Source organism: Crocodylus siamensis, chromosome 6, assembly GCF_052110815.1.
Source record: "Crocodylus siamensis isolate JL-2025a chromosome 6, ASM5211081v1, whole genome shotgun sequence".
Classification (NCBI taxonomy): domain Eukaryota; kingdom Metazoa; phylum Chordata; order Crocodylia; family Crocodylidae; genus Crocodylus; species Crocodylus siamensis.
The window spans coordinates 71061349-71084423 of NC_143400.1; the positions used below are offsets into that span (position 1 = coordinate 71061349).

Genomic DNA, 23075 nt, shown 5'->3' on the forward strand with positions numbered 1-23075 from the left:
TCTGGTACTTTTGCATTCAAAGAAATCTTCATATGCACAGATTATTAATGCTTAGTTGTGCCCTGTGAAGTATGCAAGTCATAAAAGGATGTAGTCCTGTAGGATGAGAGAGGCATTTGTTTGTTTTGTAAAGTAAGATATTAGTATGTTGTAAAGTTACCAATGTAAATCAGACAAGTGGTCCACAAAATGTCAGAAAAAATGCCCGAGTGCAAAGCAGAGAAACTTTTTGTCGAAAGATCCAAGATATTTTGGGGTGTAATGAATGGGAGGGGCTTGAAGAAATGCTTGAAGAAATAAACATCATCAAATGGAGTGGATAAGCTGTGTCATAATACATTGTGGCACAGCTGATCTGCTTCACTGGGCGGCACTGGCCCCTTGTTCCACCCTTGATGTAGGACATCTACATCCTAGAGGCTTTCAGCCAACTCTTTCAGTGCCCAGGGTAGAGGTGAGGGGTGCTGGGGAAATGCATACCAGTGGTGAGCAGGAGAGAGGAGTCTTACCTGCCTGGCTTATTTCAGCGGTAGTTGCTTGTGCTGCAGCTGCTGTTGTAACACTATGGCTAGGGATAGACATTCAGAAAACCTGTGCCTGAATTGATTCAATCTTTGCAGGTTAGTCTAGAAGGGAGTGGGGACAGGGGTGTTCCACCCCCTAACACTCAGACACATTACTGGGCATAGGGCTGTGCCTGCCTGGCTCCTGCAGGGTGGTACAGGGCTACTCCTGCAGTGACAAGGACTCCTGGGGGCAAGGGAACATATTAGTGCCCCCTCTAAGCTGGCACTGGCCCTGCTTATGGCTCCTCCACCCCCACCCAGTTATTCTACTGGTAGGTCCTAATTGAAAATTTATATGGCTCCCTTTCACCCATGAGTTGCCATCGTCTCTGACTAGCTGACAGTGTTGCACTCCCTGCATCACTGACAGTACATGGGCTTTATGCAGGAATTATCATGTGACACTCATAAGTACATTCAGGTGTAGATGTGGCTATTTTTAGCATGATAAAGACATTTTATCCAGTGGCAGACTGCTGGTTTAGTGTAGTGTTTTCTGACATTCTGAACACCTTGCATAGTAGGAGTCAGCATCCACCCAGCAATGGAATAGCTAAGGACGGAGGACATGTCTTTATGTGGTCCTGATGTTCTTCACAGAAGTCCTGGACTAGTGTTTATCTAATAACCCAGAATCTGAGGGCTTGAGAAATGAGGAGATAATTGTTTAGTTATGAGATGGCCTCGCTGCTTTTCATCAATCTAAGGTTATCTTGGGGGTGATCTTGACTCTATGCAAGGTGGAACCTGTGAATGGAAGACCTTTGGTTCCCAAGTGGTTGTACTGAGATGTCGTGGTTCTGAAGTGGTTGTGTGTTGAAGTAATGTACAGTCTCATTTTATCCTGTGCTGCAAGGACTTGGTAACTTGTTTAATTCTGATTTAAGGTGTTGAAGAAAGGCCTTTCAAACCAATATGAGGGTTTTGGTGGCAGCGCTGACAGTTGCCATAGCCAGTGTATGGCTAGTTCTTTTAGGTGCAGAATGGATTGAAGTTAACTTTTTGCTGTGCTTCAGGGTTGTCAAAGGTGAGCATACCAAGTGGATTTCTGCCATTGCCCTTTTTTTATAAATTGGTTTAGATTAATTTTCCCCAAACTCTTCTTTAGTACTGCACTGTGGAATTACTGGCTGGATTAGGCTGAGGCAGTACTGATAAACATTACAAAATGATTCAAATATGGGATTCTCTCATCTTTATTCCCGATCTTATTTGTGAAGCTTCATGCTGCATTGGCCAGTTTATTGACCTAATAAACTACTTGGAGATGGTTGGATTTTGGAGAAGAATTAAAATTGGAGGAGTTCTACATGAATTTCAAGAGAACACAGGAAAAACAATTTTATTTTCAGTTTCTCTCATGTATGTAAAAAAACAGTTTAGTTTTATTTTTGTTATTTTTGGGGGAGAAATAAGTCTCCAGATAGAAGTAAATAATTGGAAAGTATTTTTATGTTTCTCTTCAAGGCTGCTTTGTAGTTGGATATTGAGTCCTGGTAGAGCAGACAGGGGATGCCCTACAGGCATAGCATGTGTTTTGTATCTTTCCAGGTGGAGACATTCATTAAATTAACACCCTAGTAACACACTTCATGGTGTGTACACTTCAAGAACAATGCACAGGAGAAGCATGCACAAAACCTGTTTATTCAGAATAGGTGCTGCATTTTTATAGTTGCTGCTTAATGTTTTGAAAAGTGTTCCAATTAGGAAGGTAATAAAAAGTTGTAGTTTTTGCTATGAAGAATTAAGTGCTGTCTCCTAAGAAGGAATTTAATGTTTTCCAATTTTAACTGTGAACTTATTTCATAGAATGGACTCAAATCCTAACCCGGTTCCTTCGAGAGCAGCTGGCAAAGATTGCAGAATTTTATCATGTGACTACAAACCAAGGCAACAGCTCTGTAGCTGTGCCTCAAGAGGTGGAACAAGCACTGAAGCAGTGGGAATATAATGAAAAATTGGCATTTTATATGTTCCAGGTAACTTTTCCTCAGAAATTAGATTTTTTTTTTTTTTGGGGGAGACTGTGCTAGGGATCCAATTTTAAAATGCATTTGAAAATAGTCACTTTTGTCCATTTATTTATAACTCACAACTAAAAACTTGCAAGTTGTTTAAATTATGTTAAAATTTTCCTTGACAAAAACCTTTTTATATGAGTATGAAACTATTTCAGGGTTTTTCAGTGTTGAACTAAAATGAACTTCAGTATAAGCAGAATTAAAGCTTGTGATATGCCTAAGAACACAAACACCCCAAACTTAAACAACACACCGTGCTACTGTCTCCCATCTAGGAAGCAGGTGAAAAAACAAAACCCATGATGGTACTTTGTTTCTATGGTGACAAGTGTGGCATGTAAACCTGTATAGAATTGAACTCAAGTATTGTATTGGCAGGGTCAATGGCTCAACCTTTAGAGCTACAAACTGTCTTACGTGCCTCATCCTTCCATCAAAACCGCTTTTCTGGCAGCAATAACTTTGGTCAGAAAGGATGATAAGATAGCGACCTTGCCATTACTGCTTCTGTGTATGACTTCATATGAAAAACAGGTGAGGAGGTGTTCTTGACACCATGCCCCCTCTCCCCAATAGGTGTAGCTTCTTCCAGATAATGTTATGCATATGCCTGCATTTCCCTCAAAGCCAGAATGAAAGGCAAAGCCAAGATTCAGAATGTAGCTATTCTAATGATCTGTTTGCTAGAAATAATGCACATACTGATAATGTACTCTCTCTGTTGCCCTCCTCCCCACCGCATGCCAACAGTTGTAGCTTATGCAGAGAGGTGAGAGGGCAGGTAATTTCTTTCAGATTTTTCAGTTGTTTTTTGTTTGGCTAATTCAGAATACAGTTTGATGCAATGTAGAGTGACTGTGCACAGTTTGCCCGGTACAAGAAGTATCTCTTTCTTGGATGAAGGTTCTAATACTTGAGGTTGCTACATTAGGCTGTCTGTTTGTATTCTATGAGCTGCTCATCTTCCTCACTACAGTGGAGTCTGAATTCAGTAAGGCTAGGTACACACATTCAAAAAGCCCGAGGCAGATTTGAACTAACTTATGTGGGTTTCTCTAGGCAGTCTAGGTTAGTTTGGAAGTGAACAGAACGCAAGTTCTCCCTTTGGTTGGGGGCAGGCATGAAGGATGTCTGCACTGGCCAAGGCCAGCAGGTTGGGGGCACTCCTGCACACTTTCTAGTGTGCTGGAGACTGCTAAGGGCAGATGAGTGCAGCTGGGCAGTGGGGCACCCCCGATTGACTGCTGGACACACACGTTCAGCCCCCTGCTGTCAGCTGCAGGGAGGGGTAGAGAGGGTGCCTGAGGCTTCTCTTGCATGGACCCAGATCTGGCAGTCAGAGTTGAGCTAGTAGGGCTGTGCAAAGCTTCGGTCCCTGATTCAGTTCAGCAGAGTTTTGGCCCGATTTGGTGGCCGAATCTCCAAATTCGAATCGAATCAGAGGACCCTTTAATCTCTCTGAATCGATTTGGAAAGATTTGGCGATTCAGACACAGAGAGTTTTAAATGTTTTTTCTACATACCTTGAGGTATCAGGTGTTGCTTGTGAACACTGTGATGTGGTGGCAGATGGAACATCCCACAGGAGCATGGGGAGCTCCCCAGTGTGCTTGGCAACAGACCAGAAGCACTTTCGCTTCACTTCCGGGTCCGCCAGGGAGCGCCTTGGGAGGCCCCCTGTGGTCCCCAGCTCAGTGACTGGTGCCAGGCCCGTGAAACAGAAGCGTCAGTCCTGCTTCCCCCTGCCTGCTTGCAGCTAAGAGCTGGCTGGATGCAGGACGTGGGGCTGGGAAGAGATTTGGTGTTAGCTCAACTCTCTAACAGCCCTGAGGCAGAGCCTGCTGCATGCTCAGCTGGAGCAGCTAAGTGTGACGGAGCTTCAGTGTGGCTCCCTGTGAGTGAGGCTGTTGGGGGCCTGTGAAGAAGCCTGGGATGCTGGTGGACAGTGACCTAACATGAATTGATATGAGATCTGGTACAGAAGTTTGATGCACCGCTGTAACCTAAACTGTTTAAGTCTGATGCCATATTGATCCAGGTCTGTCTTAGACCTGGGTGCACTGTTTTTAAACCAGTCTGTGCCCTGAACTTCTGTTCTGTTTATAGGTATAGATTGGTTTCCGATCACTTATATACTGGTTTGTGTAATGTGTGTACCTGGCCTAACATTTGGATTCTAATTTGTCAAAGAGAGGGAGAGGCAATTAGGGTTGCAGTGCTCTTTAAGATCTTGGGTAGAGATTAGAGGATATAAATAGTGTAGTTTTTTGCCCACATGGGCAGGTCAAATTCATTGAAAGCATGTACACCAACAGTGGAATGTGTGCACACATACATGTGCAAGTAATATGGACAGCACATCTGTAAGGAACATATTTACTTTAAGATGCATGCAAATGAATAATGGTTATCCAAGTGAAATAATTTTGACTTGCATAAAGTTTAAAGTAGTGTGATTTGATTACATTGTGGATGGTCTACATTGCAGATGTTTTAACAAATATGCAGTCGCTAAGGAAGTGAAGCTAGGTCATGCATGCAGGAATGTTTGTTTTTTTTTTAGATTTCCTACTTGCACAGCTATGTGAGCCCATCAGTCCCTGATGGGGTTGAAGATGGAGCACCCCTCTACTCAATACAGTTTGTACTCCAAACAAAATACACTTTCGGCTGTTTCCTTTTTAATGTTCAGCCTCGCCCAAAGTGAGCCCTCTGCCTCACTAAGGTCCAACGTATATGTTTGTCCGTGGCTAGTCCTTAGGTAGTCTTCCTATCATTTCTTGTCTCTGATTGTTAACAATAACAGATGAGTTCTGGTGAGAGAAAAACCAAGGAGTGGAGACAGGTTATGCAAAGAGAATGCTTGCGTCTTGCAAGGCTGAAGGTCTTGAAGGGAGATAACTGAATGAAGTGTAAATGAGCTGGCTTGGGTGTTGATGCTATGTAGCTACAGTAAAACAGCTTTTTGAGGCTAATGTAGTCTCTTTGGCTAGGGAAAAAAGTTACCCACAAACTGGTATCAGCGATTGGAAATCAATTCAGATCTGTAACAACAGAAGTTCAGTGTACATAAACTACTTTCAAAATGACTGAAACTGGTTTAAGATACACTTGGATGGATATAATATTAGACGTAACTGATTTAGGTTAAATTGGTTTATTGAATTTCTGTCCCAGTGTTTCCAGTTTCAAGTTAACTCAGTCCCTGAGTATCCCAGGATGCTTTGCACATCTCCCGCAAACCAGCCCTCTCAGTGTGGGAGGGCTAGCTTTGACTCGAGCTGTCTGTTCTAGCTGAACAGGGCGGCATGCTTTAGCACCCACTTGGCTTCTGGCCTGGGCCACTGCAGGCACGTGGCTGCATTTCCAGAGTCGAAAGTGAATGTCCATTCAGTTGCTTCTCCATTCAATCTATGCATATTAGACTAACCTGCAAAGACTGAATTGATTCAGCCTCTGATTTTTTGACTGTCTGTACTTAGCCTTTGGAGCCAATTGCTGGGGTAGGGTTGACACTGGGAGAAAGTTTATCAAGTGTTTCTTAGTTTGGTGAATCTGAGCTGTCCGTGGACCATTGCAACTTGTGCTGGTTCCTGCATCTGCCAGGATCTTTGAGTAGCTGTTGATTTATTGCCCATTTTTTCTTTCTAGGTTACAGACATTGAATTTTTTTTTGAGGGATGTAGGGTCTTTCTCCACATCAGCTTTGTTTATTGTGTCCTGGGGAATCAAACTTTGTGGTATGATGCAGTAACATTGCAAATAAAAGTACAAGATTTTTTGTCTGCTGCTTGCAATTTAATAATTGATTCAATTTAAAAAAAAATTTCTTTAAGGAAGGAATGCTTGAAAGACATGAGTATTTGACATGGATACTAGATGTGTTGGAAAAAATCAGACCCACCGATGATGACCTTCTTAAGCTATTGTTACCACTAATGCTACAGGTACAATACATGTTTTAAAGCTATATGGTTGCTTTAAAAATAAAAGATGCCTTACTCATGATTAAAATTTCTCAGATAACATTTACATTTAGCTTGTACTTTTCAGTATATTTTTAAAACTCTAATTAACTAAATACTTTATTGCTTATATATACATATGTTGTGTGTGTGTGTGTGTGTATATAGATTGCTTTTGAAATGCTACAATTTTTTGTTTGTCCAGATGCTTGGACATTAGGACTGTAAGAACTCCTATCCTAAAATTTAATATAAAATATTTTTTGTTTTTAAAACAAAAATAAACTTTAAAAAACTTTTTTGCACAGGCAAATGAGTTTTCAAAGAGCCAGCACTGTACTAGAACTTACAAGCAGAAAACACGGATCACTTTTAGTATGCTAGGTGTCCCTTTCTAGCCTCTGTATCTCAAAAGATCAGAATAATATTGGTAGGAACTATCAGAAAAACATTTCTGCTTACTAATAACTATGCTATTTCTGTTTCAGTATTCAGAAGAGTTTGTTCAGTCAGCTTACCTGTCCCGTCGCCTTGCTTATTTTTGTGCCAGACGTCTATCTTTATTGCTAAGTGACAGTCCTAACTTGGTAGCTGCACACTCACCTCACATGATTATTGGATCAAATAATCCTCCTTTAGCAGCTCCAAGTCCTACTACACCTGGTCCTATGGTGAGCCCAGTACAGCTAGCCTGTTCAGATTTCTTTTCCTGCTCACAACATCGTCCACTAGTTTATGGGCTTAGTTGTATGCTGCAGGTAGGTAAATGTTTTCAATGCTCTTTGTTTTCAAAGTTAGATTAATTAATTATGTTTGCAGAGCATTTGGACACTGGCTAGTTTTTGGGTCTGCTAAATGAGATAAAGACTCCTGAACCAGGACACAATTTGAAATCTGTTTGATTGAAGGATTAAATCAACCTTAAGAAAGACTTCAGAGGTATTCTACAGATTATGGCTGTGTCCACATGAGTATGGACATTTGGTTCCCTGGGGACAACTAGCAGTGGTGCGGGAACACCTGTGCCATGTGCCTGCTGGCATACAGCAGGTTACCTTGGGCAGGATAGGGGAAGCTGGAGCTAACACTGTGCTGGCCCCAGCAGCCTTACCTGAAGTCCTGGGGGGGCCTTCCATGGCTCCAGCAGTAGTGATGCTGCCACTTGCAGACTGCCTGGCAGCTGGTGTGTTGCTCTATCTGGCTAGGCTCTGGTTTTGAGTGGTGCGTGCTGCCTTCCCATGTGCCACTCAGCTTTTTGTTTTGTGCTGGTTTTTTGACCCCTGGATATCCAACCCCCTGCTCAGAGTACGACCATCCACAGCTATATCATCCAGGCTTTGTCTACCTGGATCTTAAAAACCTTGAAGGGTGGGCATTCCACAACCTCTTAGGGTAGCCTGTTTCAGTGTTTTACTATGCTCCTTAGGGGAGAGGTTCCCTCCACTGCAGTATTTAACTTAAACTTCCCTTGCTGCACTTTGAGACCATTGCTTCTTGTTCTGCCATCTGGCACCACTGAGAGCAGTCCAGATCCATCCTCTTTGCAGTCACCCTTCAGGTAGTTGAAAGCTGCTATTAAATCCCCCTGTAGTCTTCTCTTCTCCAGACTAAATAAGCCCAGTTCCTGCAGCCTCTCCTCAGAAGTCATATGCCCCTGCCCCCTAACCATTTTCATTGCTCTTTGCTGGACTAGCTCCAATTTGTCCACATCTTTTCTATATAGGTTTCCCTCGATTTATGCAATACATGCGCTCCCGGAGAATGGCACATAAATCGACTTCACATAAAGTGAACCCAGTTTGCAATAGAACAGATAGGGATATATTTCCACTGCGGTGAGGGAGGGAGTAAGGCTGGGACTAGGGAAGGGGCAAGAGGAGGGGTTCAGTGCAGCCCACTGGCAGCTCCTGAGGCTGCAGCAGGCAGCAAAGCAGCAGGAGCTGTGAGCGGGTGTGGCGTGGGGGGGCTGTGGCTCTTGGTGCTACACGCCTTCTGAGAGGGCTGTGGGCTCGGGGGCTGTGCCGGCCTCTTCCTGGGTGGGCTCAGGCTCCTGGATCCCTGCACAGGACAGCAGTAGGCTGCCACTGCAGGCTGGGGCCGGCAGCACCACCAGCTTGCCCTGGCACTCGGTGAGCAGGTTGGGGGGGGCTATGGCAAATTTGGGGTTGGCAGCAGCCCCCCTTCTAGTGCCACCACCTCATTTCTGCAAGCAAGGCTGGGGCCGGCTCCAGGTGGATGGCAGCAGCAGGGCTGGGAGGGGGTTGCTACTACCCTAAAATTCGCCGTAGCTCCCCCACCACCAGCCTGGTCGTGTTGCTGGCCCCAGTTTGCAGTAGCAGCCTGTTGTTGTCCCACATGCAGATCCAGGGGCATATGCCCCCCAGAGAGAGCCCAGCCTGCAGCCGTCTTGGGGGATACGTGGCAGTAAGAGCGGTGCCCCCGCCATCCCACACCCCTGTGCCCTACATCCACTTGCAGTTCTTGCCATCTTGTGGCCTGCTGCAGCCCGGGGCTCTTCTCCCTGCTGACCCAAGTCCCTGCAGGAGCAGCCGACACAGGCTGCCTGTAGCGGCTGGGCTGCACCGTTCCCCGAACCTCCCAGGCCTCCGCTTCTCCCCAGTCACCCCAGCTGCTGCAGCAGACCCGGAAGCAGCTGACGCCACCTGCCTGCACCATGGCACGGTGCAGCCCAGGGGCTGAGGTGAGTGGGGAGAAGCAGAGCCCTGATTGCATAAGAGTGAATTTACCTTGCTCAGGGGCTGAGGTGAGTGGGGAGAAGCAGAGCCCTGATTGCATAAGAGTGAATTTACCTTGCTTATAAGGAATTTTGGGTAGAAAGAGGGTGATCGCATAACATATATGGAACCCGCATAAATTAAGGGAAACCTGTAGTGGGGTGCCCAAAACTGGACATAGTACTCCTTATGTGGCCTCACCAGTGCTGAATGGAGGGGGAATTGTTCCTTCCCTGAATCTGCTGGCAATGCTTCTACTGATGCAGCCCAGTATGCCATTAGCCTTCTCTGCAACAAGGGCACACTGCTGGCTGATATTCTGTTTCCTGTTCACTGTAAGCCCCAGGTCCTTTTTTGCAGAGCTGCTGCTTAGCCAGTTGGTCCCCAGTCTGTATCAGTGCACGGAATTGTTCCGTCCTGAGTGCAGGACTTTGCACTTGTTCTTATTAAACTTCCTGAGATTTCTTTTGGTCCAGTCCTCCAATTTGTCAAGGTGTCTCTGAATCCAAGACCTACCCTCCAGCATATCTACTACTCCCTGCCCCCCCAGCTTCAACATGCTTTCTAAAGAAAGGGGGCAAAAGGAAATGGACTGGTGAGCTCAAAATTAACAGGATAGATTTGGGTCCTAGTGAAGGTGTTTAAACCTAGGTGTGATGGGCAGTAGGTAATAAAGTGAAGAGTAGGTGAAATCTTTGCCCCAGGTCAGTGACAGAACTTTAGTTAGTTCTAATGGGATGAGGATTTCAACCTCTAGTTGACCTTTGTATAGCACTAGATGCCACAGTCTCCAGGCTTGTCAATCCAGGATCCTTAAGTAGTTTGAATGTCAAAAGAAACAACACTCTTAGTCCATTTCACTGGATTGTTTATGTTAAAATCTTGATTGGAGAATGTATTTTAATTAATGTCTTAATTTTAATATTTCATATGTACTTCTCTTTGTAGCTGCATCCTGAGGCTATGTACAGACATTCAAAAAGCCTGAGGTGGAATTAATCAAAGTGGGTTTCTGTAAGCAACATAGGTTAGTTTGGGAGTGAACAGAACACACATTTACCCTTTGGGTAGTAGGGGCCAGCAGGTAGGGGGCAGTCCCACCTGCCTCCCCACAGGCTCCCCAGGCTGAATGCTGAATACAGCCAAGAGGCTGGGCCACCCTGATTGCCTGCCAGGTCTGTGTGACAAGCCTCTGTCATCTCCCAGCTCCTGACTACAGCTGACAAGAGGCAGGGCTGGGGAGAGGGGCTGTGCTGGCTCAGGTCTGGGAGACCCAGGGCTGGCTCTGTGGCAGAAGCCTCCATTTCTACTGTCCCCCACTGCCTGGCTGTAGCTGAGGAGGCAGGAGATAGAGCTGGGGAGAGGGGCTGTGTTGGCTTGGGTCTGGGAGAACCGAGGGGGCGGGCGGCAGGGCCAGCTGTGCCCTTGGCTGGAGCAGCCAAGGGTGGGTGAGTGCAAGTGTACCTCCCTGCAAGGGCAGGGTGGGCAGCAGGGGGTGTAAAGGAGCCTGGGATGCTGGCAGTTAGCAGCCTTACTTGAATTGATAGGGGAATTGGTACTGAAGTTTAATGCACTGGTCTAATCTAAGTTGATTAAGTCTGAGTGCACATCAATCCAGGTCTAATTTAGACTGGGTTCTGCCATTTTTAGACCAGCCTATGTGCATGGAACTTCTGTTCTGTTATGGGTTTGGATTGGCTTCTGATTACTTAGACTGGTAAAAGTGTAATGTCTGTACTTGGCCCAAATGACACATTTTGCTAAAATTTATTCATGTTTATTAGACTGTGTCTGATTGTAATTAACCCTTAGTGGTATTGTTTTTTAGTAGAGTGAAAGCAGTAGTAAAGTAAATTGATCATCAGGGATCCTGGTTTTCTCTGATTTAAAAAAAAAATCCCTAATTTTTGCGCTAAAAAAGTGACCCCAAATCCATTTCTCCATGATTAAAATGAAACACATAGATCTAGACATATATGTTGGTGGTGTTTCGTTTTAATCATGGAGAAATGTGGGTTTGGGGTCACTTTTTAAAAAATCTGAATACTAAGGATTTTTTTATCAGAGAAAACCAGGTTCCCTGTTGATGACATATTTATTTAAAAGCAACGTAATTTTTTAACAATAAAAATAACATTTTAATTGAATTTCATACATCATTTTAAAAAGTAAGTGAATTCTTACTGCTAAGTTTAAACAGAGGTCTCTCTCTCTCTCTTTCTCTCTTCCCCTTCCCCATCGCTTCTGGTGTCATTGGGCTAGAACAGGGGTGGGGAATTATGTGGACTGGAGGGCCACTGAAGATGTTTCTGTGATTTGTTGTGGGCTGGGGGGAAGCGTAGGAGTGCTGTTGTGGCCTGGTGTGGTGTGTTGGGGGCTGGAATGGGGAGGCATTGGTCCTATCCAGCCCTGGGCTATCCGCCCTGCACTCATCACTGGGGGTGCTGGAGGGTATCCATGGAGGCAGGGTATCCATGGAGTCCAGCCCAGGACCCTTGTGGGTGGGTGGGGAGCGGTGTCCAGGAGTAGGATGGGTGAGTAGGGCCAGGGCCATGATTGTGGGGTGAAATATAGTGGGGCCAGGGCCCAGGGCAGACCTGCAATCCACTCCTGGCATTTACCTGCCGAAGGAACAAGCACCCATCACAGGGATCTGTGGGCCATGTTTTGCCCACCTCTGGGCTAGAAGCTTGGTAGGCTATCTCTTGGTTTGTATTAGCTGTAACTCATGTCATTTATCACGTCCTAGGACAATACTTCTAACTACTTTGCATTGTTGCTTGCAGACTGTAACTCTTTGTTGCCCAAGTGCCTTGGTGTGGAATTATTTCACAAATGAAAATAAGAGCATTAATCCAGGCTCTCCTCTGGATTTACTTCAAGTTGCTCCATCTAGTTTACCTATGCCAGGTGGAAATTCAGCTTTTAATCAACAGGTAGGCCTTTTCTTTTCCTATTAAATGACTGAGATCCACTTGGTATCATTTAAAAAAAAGAAGTGGCTCATGCTCATTAAAACTAGCAGGTTAATGTATACCTATGCTCTTGGGTTTTGGAATAGTTACATGCCAGTTTTTGAATTGTTATTTATGATCAGCTAACTGGTCTGCACCGTCAGTCCAAACCATTCAACATACCTTAAGGCACTGTGTCTCTGAAATGAAGTATTGATAATGTTTTCAAAGTAGTGATCTTGAGTGATCTTAAACTGAGATTGTATGTAAAGATCTTAAACTGAGATTGTATGTAAAGACACAGCAAATAAAAAGAGAGTCATTGCACTTGTCAGTATAATGCAACATTCATGATTTGAAAATATCATTTGTGTAGTGCCACTAAATTGAACTTTAGGTATTTATTTGGAGAAGAGGATATTTTGTTAGAGGCAATTAAAAAAAAAAAGAAAAGAAAAGAAAAAGTTGAACATGCTATACTTTATCTTACTGTTTCCCTAATGTGCACTGTAGGATACTTTATTCCTCGAAGGAAATCTGACACATGCTTGAAATGAGAATTGTGACTTCTCAGCTACCAGCTAATTAGGAACAATCATCTTTTCAGGTTCGGGCAAAGATTTATGAAGTAGAACAGCAGATAAAACAAAGAGGTCGTGCTGTGGAGGTGCGGTGGTCTTTTGACAAGTGCCAAGAATCAACAGCAGGTAAAGCAAGTTGAAATGCAAAATAAATATTGAGATCCTAGGTCTTTTTTGGGGGCTTAATTATTTCTCATTGCAATTAGTTCTAGATGCAAATTTGACATATAGGCACAAAGTAACGAACAGCCAGCGTTCATTTCATGTTTGAGCTTGTAGTGTAACTATAGTTTTAGAATTTGGTGGAGAGACTATTGGAATTCAGGTTTCAGGCTTAGATGCTTTGAAATACCATGGCCAACTGGAGAAATGCAACTCGTAGAACTCACTGATGGGGGATCATTTCCATAACTTCCCTGCTGAATTACAGGGCTTAATGGTTTAGGGCTCCTGAAGAAGCCCATCATTTACGTCTTGCAGCAGTTGAAGAGAGTTTATGAAGATCTTTTGTGTGGAAGGTTGGAGGCTGTTCCAAGAAGGGCTGTGAGGATGATGCACAAGAGCAAGCAAAGCTTAGGGTTTTAATCGGAGAGTATGTGGGAGTGCATAGACTTCTTAGGACATAGAATGTGCTTGCTTTTTAGTTACATTTTTTACTCTAAAACATATTTGACACACCATGTTTTATTATCTGATTAGATAATTAAGGAGAAGGTAACAGGTCAAGCAATTACTAAGGAATCTAAGGAATTTGATTCAAATCTAGCTCAGGTTCATATTGACTGACCAACCTTTCAGACACCACTTTTGAAATGTACTGTCCTCTTAATTTGTGTTTATAGAGGACAAGTGTTCATACCACAAAATCCACAACCCAAATTAGCACTTTTGTAAGATAATGTTATACTTGATAACCTTCCACTTTCGAAACAATATTCTTTCTGCGTCTTTTAACTTCCATATCTAGGGGTCACCATCAGCCGAGTTTTGCATACCCTAGAGGTTTTGGATCGACACTGTTTTGACAGATCAGATTCCAGCAATTCAATGGAAACTCTTTATCACAAGATTTTCTGGACAAACCAGAACAAGGATAGTCAAGAGGTAATTAGTTTTTTTTTCCCCTTCTTTCTGCTTTGCAGTTGTGGGTTGATGATTGTCCTCTTTTTTTCACTGCAAGTATGTTATAAAAGTTTTTGGATAAAAAACTTCATATTTTGTTATTTGTTAGGGTGCTGGGGCACATGATTTTTGAGGAGAGCCTGAGGGAACTGGGATTATTTAGTCTGCAGAAGAGAAGACTGAGGGGAGGATTTGATAGCAACCGTCAACTCCCTGAAGGGTGGTTCCAAAGAGTATGGAGCTAGACTGTTCTTAGTGGTGGCAAATGACAGGTTTAGGTTGGATATTAGGAAAAAAAATTCTCACTAGGAGGGTGGCAAAGCACTGGAAAGGGCTACCTAGAGAGGAGATGGAATCGCCATCCTTGGAGGTGTTTAAGGCCTAGCATGACCAAAGCCCTGGATAGGATGACGTAGTTGGGAATGGTCCTGCTTTGAGTCGGGGGTTGGACTAGATGACCTCCTGAGGGTCCTTCCAACCCTATTTTTCTATGATTCTATAATATTTTGGTGGGTGGAATAAGTTTTTGCTACTATAACACAATCTGGTGTTACATGATGTAAACCTTATGCTAACCTGTAAAAGCTCCAGATAAAAACTGATATTTTATAGTGTGTACATAAGGTGGGGGCATGGAATTACTGGATCTTGATACTCAATTGCATGGAAATACTGGATCTTGATTACAAGTTAGCATTCTATGTAATTTTATTATAAACCAGAAATTAAGCTTCTATCTGGGAAAAGTTTTTGTGTGGAGATGCTGTTTGAAATATTGCATTGGCAAAAAACAGACTATAAACATACTATTTCAACTTGTCCCTGAGCCTAACCTGCATAAAACAAACTGTTCCCAACATGAGATTTTTACCACTCCTTTAACTCTACTGTGAAATATGAACTTTCTTTTCTACCTAAGATAACTTTTACAATATTTTCTTCTATGTCTGAAGAAGGGTGCTTGTGCCCAAAAGCTTGCAATTTAAAGTATTTTTTTGTTGTTGCAAAAATCTAGTTGGTCTAATAAAAGATATCACCTCTACCACAAGTTCCGATTCCATTGGCAGTAGAAATTCAAGGTATAAACAGGGGAGCCTTGCTAGAGCCATCAGTTTACATGCAGAACATCTTTCCTGTTGTAAGAGGAAGCCCAGGCATGGTAGCTTGTCTCTTTTATGTTGAGCACTAAGCTGTTGGCTTCCACTTAACACAGGACAAGCATATATTGGGACAGTTGCTATGAAGCAATTCATGTGAAGTACTGCTCTTCCTTGTGCCTTGGAGTAAGTTTGCTGGTGTGTTTGTACCTTAAAGCCAAACCTCTGTCTGTTATAAGCAGGGATCTGGGTTGTCCATTCGCAATGGTAAAACATGGTAAAACTTAAATTTTCTCCTTTAAAAGAGCAAAATGTGGGTTAAGGTAGGTTTCCCCTTGCAGACTAGCAGAGTTCCAGCCTGCAAGGGGCTGAGGGGAGCAGGAGAAGGGCAGATATGTTTGTACACACATACATACACACGTGGCTGCCAGGCAGCCTGGAGAGCAGCTCCTGCAGGTAAGTCTGGTGGGGGAGGGGTGGGATTGCGGCCCCCATAGGGAGGGAGAGAAGGAATTTGGGTGGGGTTGGCGCTTCTGCTCAGCCTGGGTGACGTGTGGGGTCTGGCGCCATGTGTTCTGCAGTCACAGAATGGAATCGGCGACTGGGCCTGGGTGAGGAGTGGGATAGGGCTGTAGACTGGGGGGCAGTGGGAGGCTGGCCTCCATGCCCTGCTGCCCTCCCTGTGGGGCCTCCATGGCCCAGTGGGTGGGACCTGGCATGGCAGAGCAGGGTGAAGTTGGGTGAAGAACTGCCAACAGCCACGAGACCCGTGCTGCCATGGAGAGATGCCCCCTGCGTGTCTGGTGGCAGCAGAGAGCGCAGTCCCACACTGCCAACCCACTGCTGCTGGGTGGGCAGGTGGCACCTTGCCATGGCAGTGGAGGGCTTGTGGCGGTGGCACTGAGCCTCCCTACCTGGCCCTGCTCTGCCCTGTTGTGCTGGGTCCCATGTGCTGGGATGCAGAGGCCCCAGAGGGGAGGGCAGAGGAGTGGGGAGTCTGATTCTGCAGAAGGCATCCCACCCCTGTCCCCCTGCTGCCCCATCTGACAGGCCCTGCTCCGGCCGTGCCATCAATGGGGGAGGGGGAGCTGGGTTCCTCTACCCACTGGGGCCACAGAAGCTCCTATGGGTGACAGTGAAGGTTTGGGAGCTGCTGCAGTGGGCAGGGGTGTGTGGATCTGTGTCCTTGGCCCCATAGCCCTGGCAGCTGGGGGCCCCTCTGGCAGGGATGGTGGGGGTAGGAGTCTGTGTGTGGGGAGTGAGGGGCAACAGCAGGCTGGGGTGGGGGTGGAGCTATGGCTTGGAAGTGAGGGGCAATGCACGGACAGGACACGGGCATATCAGGGCTGCTCAGCATCACAAATCAGTGTGGGGTTGGGGGCCAGGTGAGGGAGGGACAACTGCACCTGGACCCCTGTTCTGATGAGTGAAGGGGGGCAGGGAGAGCTCTGATTTTTCAATGATAAAAAACCCAAAATCAGAAGCTAAAATTTATATACATTTAGAATTTATTTTACTATAGTGATAGTACAGGATATGGGAACCCTACCCTTTGACCCTCACAAGACATGGTCACAAACACTTTCCCTGATGCCCACTGTGAAGTATGCTGGGCTGGGTGGTCACTCCCATCTCTGATGTTAGAGCCACAACACTTAATAGAATTGGGAACTGGTTCCCAATAGGCTTGTACAAATAGGGAAATATTTGATTTGGCTTTGGATTCAGCTGATTTGGAGGACAGTGATTCAATTTGGAGATTTGGATCACTGTCTTGAATTGATTCGGCTGAATTGGCTTTGGAAGATTCAGCGCTGATTCAGAGAGGTTCGGAGATTCGGCCATAGACTATAATGAGGAATCACTGAAATACCTATAGCTTTGTAATTTTTTGGCAGATTTGGATGAAAAGAGCAGGGATGGTAGCCACTTCTGAGGACATGAAGCCTGACAAGTGTCAAGGAGAGAGATTTAGGGGTTTCTGGGAAACTGCACCTCAAGCTTCTGAAAGCAAAATTATGACTGTGTGAGCTCGATGCTGAATTATATAGGACTGAATTAAGCACAGGCTCAGACCTGTTCAATTTAAAACTTTTATTGTTTCACAAAGTCATAAACTAAAGGAGGTCTGTTGGTTCACGAGGTTCCCAAATCAAGCCCTTGCTCTCTAACCCGGAGGCTAGGTGCGGCTGCCTGATTCAGTAGTCTCAGAACTGGTCAACAGCTCATTTAAAAGGAGTCCCTTATCTTTTTTTAGGCAAAAAATACAAAACTGTCCCCATGGTGGAAGTGAGGCATCTAACATAACTTTACTATTAGTTATATATGATAACACTTATACATATGCATTTCTAATTCTTACTTTTATTGGTTATTTAGTTAACTTATCTATATTATAATATCAGGTGATACGCTTTGTATTATAATCATTACGCTTCTTATGTTAATTCTTAATGACCTTTATATTTCTTATGCTAATTTTCTATAACCTAAATACATTATTCATCTATATGTTTTGCTGGGTTTTGCAGGGTTAAAATGTCAAAACTGACATAATATGCGGTTGTTTTTTCGTCATTGCAGTTTAGCCATGCAGTTTCCTATTCTTAACAATGTAAGCAGCATGTCTGCTATTTTTATCATTGTTCAAAGGTCAGAAGTTCAGTATTTTCATCTAAGGGTCAGAAAGTGATTACCAGAATGTCAATCGCTGACTCCTCAACCTCCTTGAAGCATTCTGGGAGTTTTAGTGCATTGTTTTTAATGCTAGGCCTTGCTTAGCATAAGCACTCTCTCACAATGACGTGTGTGTTAAGGCACATCAGGATGAAACCAGCCAGGTTGGTAGCCTGTAACAGGGGGCCTTCCTGGTGCTCAGGCAGAAACAGCTCACAAAAGGGATAGAAAGGCTGCGGACAGGCTAATGTGGTGTTTCTATGTCCCTCCCCCAGAGCACTGTGGTTGGAAGGGGACTCGGGAAAGATCAGTCACTGGCCAGCTACAGATGTCAGTCTTTCCCCCTCCTCTCCCCCTCCCTCTTCTCAGTTTCTGTTCCCCTGAAAGACTGCCTTCTGAATCTCTGAATCTTTTTCTGAATCTTTTCTGAATAGATTTGGAGGCTTTGAATCGATTTGGAGGTGGGTTTTTTTGGTCTGCTGAGTCGGATTCAGTGATTTGACCTCTGAATCAGGCCAAATCTTCACAGAATCGAATCGGCGACTGAAGCTTCACACACCGCTAGTTACCACTCAGTGCCACTGAGAAGGGTTCAGTTGTTATGTGCATGCATCCACTCCCTTATTTTCTTCAAATGCTTGTATGCAGCTAGTGCCATACAAGTATTTGAAGAAAATAAGTACATTTATGTTAGCTTAAGGGCCTTTTAAATGTTAGCTTTCCCCAAATATTTAAAATAATTTGACTGAAATTAGAAAACCATGTTTTTGTGATCCCTTAATCTGAAGAGAATTTTCAAATGATTGTAAACTGTTGCTTGATACCATGTGTAACTGTAGGAGATGAGATTGTATTATGTTGCTGAATAGCTACTTTTCTAGTATTTACTGTGTAGTATTGGCTACTATGGTTTTTAACTGTAAAAAATAAATGCATGTATTTTTCACAGGTTAATAAATGGGGAGGAGTACAGGAACCCTTAGTATGTGAAATCATAATATCTCTGTATTTCTTAGTTAAGATAATCTACTTTGTACAAAGTCTAGGAAAATGCAGTTAGGCCACTAGATGGCAGTTTGCTATTGGGCACGTCTCAGGATTTTATGAATACATTTAGATCAGCTATATTTCATTTTTGCTGTTGAAGAAGTTACTTAGTCAATAGATTTCTACTTGATAAATTGCCACCTTTGTATCGTGCCTTGATTGTTTTTGGTTAAAGATGGACAGTCTTTGATCACCTCTGGTCACATATTTATGGACTTGTGCTTGCAGTTCATTTTTAGCTAGAAATTTATATAACATGTTGCTACGGTGACATAGCATCTTATGTCCTTGTTTCTATAGTGCTCCTTTCATGGAGTGGGGGAGGTTGCCTGCCCCCACTGTGGGCTTAACATACTTACGCCTAATCTACACACTACACTTAAGACATGATTAACCAGTTAATTATGCCTTAAGTCGTGACATGGCCACATGTACAATCCTTTAATGGCATGATAAAGCAAGGGATATGCCACAGAGTTCCATAAAAAATGTGTAATGACTTTGTGGCTTATACTTATTATGCCAAATATGCCATGCATATTATGGCATACATAATATGCCAAACGTGTGGCCAGATGCTCCAGATGGTTGGGAGATGTGGCCAGATGGTTGGGAGCCCCATCTGTTGACAGCTTCCAGCTGCAGGGGTGCACCATGCACTGCCTTGGCTGTGACCCTCCTCAGCTGTGAGATGGTGCCTTGGCTGCAAGCCTCCTCAGCTGACTAGGCTAACAAACGTGGGAGTTTGCTACTTGCTGGTGCAGGGGGGGCCTGGGGTTGTGGTCTGAGGCTCCCCTTGTGCTGCCGGTAAGGTGTGATTGGATATGATAAGGAAGACCTGCTCTGCCAGGAAAGATCTACCCTGTCAGTTTAAGAAAAAATGAATACAAATGCATTTAATGTGGTGCTTCCACATACTTGTTCTGTTGAGGCTTTTTAATGTCAGCAGAAAGTAATAGCTTTTTTTCCCTGTAGCTGTCATGGGAGACATGGGCCTTAAGGAAGGGAGTCACATGGAGGGCTAAGTGAGGAAGTGTGATATGTAAGTGGAACTAGTGTGGTGCAACAAATGTGGAGGCAGTTATAGAACAAAGGATGAACAGAATATTTTAAGATAGCAGGGGCAGGGAAGAGAGACGAGGAGGAATCATAAATTTATATAATGAAAGTGTTGATTGTGAGAATATTATGTAGGTCTTGAAGTATAAACTTGTATGGTAGAGGATGTGGTGTGATTGGGCCAGATCTCTGCTTTGTGGAAAGGTTGGGTAGCCTAAAGGGGGAAATTACAGTGACCTTCAGCATAGTTAATGTTGATGATGTCATGGTGAGAGATGATTATGAAGTACAGAACAAAAAATCAGGGGTTCAGGTATTAATCAAAATGAGATTTGTGGGAGGCAGTGGAAAAATGGATGGAAGATATCTGGTCAAGTGTGGGAATATGGATTTTGAGAATTGTAGTCATGAAGATGTTGAAGCTGTCTGAGCAGAGTAGACCAACTGAAATGAGGATTCTGAGGCCAAAGAAGAGTCTAAGAATAGAAACTTCGGGTGGAGGGGGGAGAGGAGAGCAGAGTAGAGCAGCATCAGATTATCTCAGGATTCAGAGGAGGAGGAAGGAGAAGGAGAAAGCATTCAAAGCAGGAGGTAGTGATGAAGAGAGAACAAGGAAGTTGAGAGGTTGCCAGCTCCAAGATGTTGCCATAACAGTTGTTAAGATACTTTTAGGGTGAGTTACACATGCCCCTATTTCACTGTTGTTACTGCACCATCATTTAGTACTTTCTTCGGGAGGTACTAAATGATGGCACAGTAACAGTTGTAGCGTATGGATATTTTTAGCTTGTACATCTTTGTAGTGATGTGCTATGATGAGGAAGTGTCACTACAGTGATGTAACTGTGGCATCATGATTTGTGCCTGCCAGTGCTACGTCACCATAGTGTACTGTTACAGTGACATAGCATCTCATGTAGACATGCCCTTAGTCTCACAAGTTAGGATGTATTCAGAATTTTTTCTCTGACCATCTCCAGTTGTGCTCACCTGTTTTACGGACTATTAATACTATACTGAAGAATTGAAAATTTAAGCAGGAATGAAGGATTCCTGGACTTGGATCTTAACATAGGCTGTATATTCATAGTCAAATAACCTGGGAGATTTCTCCCAGGTTTTTTCTCCTGGTAGAGAAACTTGTACAGAGCTATACTTTCATGCTGAGGCCCTGGAGTGTGGAAGGTTTGCAGTGCTGACACTACATATCTGGGGGATGGTGGTGGTGGCTGTGCACACACATTTGTGTGCTCTGCAGGCTTTCTTACTCTCCCTGGCAACAGGTGGCAGCAGAGCATGGAGCATCCCTTATTGGCTTTTCCAGACTGCCTGTGTTCAGCCAGTGTTACTTGGCAGCATAGTGTGGGTATTGTGAAGGAGGCATGTTTTGCTTCTTGCTGGAGCAACAGAGTCCAGCAAAGGTCTCTGGTGCTCTCCTAAGAGAAACTCCCCTGGGAGAAATTTGACCTGGGCTGTTCCCAGGTTATTTTTCTCCTGGACCAACCTTTTTTTAGACATATATTTTTATTTTGTGTGTGTATGCGTGTATTTCCATCTCCTCAACTTAGACCAAGGAAAGGTTGTTTTGTAAAGACCACTATTATAGTACAAACCTTTATTTTCTCCTGGGAGAATCTCTGCTCTCCAGTAGAAAAAACAAGTGTGTGTACGTGCGTGTGTGTGTGTATTGTATATAGAGATATAGATGTGTGTGTATTTATCTGTATCCATCTATCTATACTGATACATAGATATAATTTGCTATGGGGGCATCATGGAATCAGCAACTGCTGTAAAATGGAAAATAGTTATTGCAACTGTTTTTAGCCATGCTGTATCAGATTTTTAGGGCCCAATTCTCTTCTTATGCTGTTGAGAATCATAAGCAACTCTAGTGAAGTGTGTGTGTGTGTGTGTGTATGTATGTGTGCACACATGCACCCCCCTCCCCATGAGTGTCTTCCTGTGGCAGAAATGAAGTTTATTTCCTACATGTGGGGATTTTTTGCCATTTTAACTTTCCATGAGCCTGGTGAAGGGTGTGTGAGCCTGAAAGCTTGCAGAAAAAGATGTTTTTTGAAATTTCTCAGTTGGTCTAATAGAAAGTATCATCTCTGAACCAAGAGTTCTAGATTTTTGCATTTTTTTTTTTGTCCCAGACTAACACGGCTGCCAAATGCATCCCATCAAAAAAGCCAGTTGTTTTTAAAATGGAATTTCATAGGTTTATAATATAATCCCTTTAATGTAGTGCTTGTTATAGTTGGGGAGACTAGTTTGGATGACCAAATGGCCCCTTCCGGTTCTCTGTTCCAGAAAAAACCCTTAGCCTAGATTTTTCTATGTTGCATTACTAAAGCCATGGGGGTTGCATGTACACACTGACACACATGCAGTCTCAACCGTAGAACTGTTGTACACAGCTTAGAAATATGTAGTGTTCTGAAAATTAGCATGGACTTATTATTGTTTTAAAGAAATAATGAATTGGTAGCCTTCATTCCAGCCAGACCATTTTAAATGAGAATAAAATTTACTGAGACCAACTAGATTTAAAATGAAGGGTTAATTGTAATATGGATGCCTCCTTAGCTGCAGAAATATCTCTGGAGATTTGGAGTACGAGTACAGTTTTAAAGGACTGAGGCACAATCGCACAGAAGTTCAAGACTGCATTAGGAATTTCTTTATGTAAGGTAGGGGAGTACAGTAGTATTTTGTAATGCATAGGAATATAGTAGGAGTTTCTTACCTCAGACAGCTACATTTGTAAGAAGACTTTTTGCTTAAAAGATTTGAAAACTGAAAGTCCCAGAAGATGCAATTATTTTTAATGCTTTTTATCAGCCTCTTCTTTGAATTGCATGAATAGCAACTACCTGGCTTTAATGTACAGCCATAGGTGCTTTTTGGTTTTTTTCCTTTCTGTGCCTTGGAATTGTCAACCTACCCTGATAGAAACGTATACATTTAACTGAGCTTATCAGGCAGTAAATTGCAGCAAGAAGTGCATCACAGTGGAAGCCAGGGAATAGCTTTCTTTCTTAGTGTCACTAGTGTTTTAGCAAAGTCACTTACATCAAAGTCACCTAAGTTTGGGTGTTCAGTATTTGGGTACTCAACCTATTAAACCTGGTCCAGTTGAAGGGAGTTGTAGGGACTTTGTGTGTATGACAACTGAGACCTACATGTCTTGTGTTTGAATCCTCTGAAACTGAATGACAATGTGCCACTGCACCTTTAGTGCTT

General features: G+C 43.6%; 1 protein-coding gene across 8 annotated transcripts in view; it reads left to right on the forward strand.

Annotated features, from left to right (window-relative positions):
* MED12L (mediator complex subunit 12L) overlaps nt 1-23075 on the forward strand; it is a 315648-nt gene that overhangs the window by 52958 nt on the left and 239615 nt on the right. For 7 of the 8 annotated variants that reach the window (XM_090055417.1, XM_090055416.1, XM_090055409.1 and 4 more), the window contains exons 5-10: nt 2379-2548; nt 6427-6537; nt 7044-7313; nt 12077-12226; nt 12852-12951; nt 13793-13929. In XM_090055417.1, coding sequence (XP_089911543.1) covers nt 2379-2548; nt 6427-6537; nt 7044-7313; nt 12077-12226; nt 12852-12951; nt 13793-13929 — 938 coding nt within the window. The remainder of the gene's footprint in view (nt 1-2378; nt 2549-6426; nt 6538-7043; nt 7314-12076; nt 12227-12851; nt 12952-13792; nt 13930-23075) is intronic. The other variant, XM_090055413.1, reaches the window with a different exon arrangement.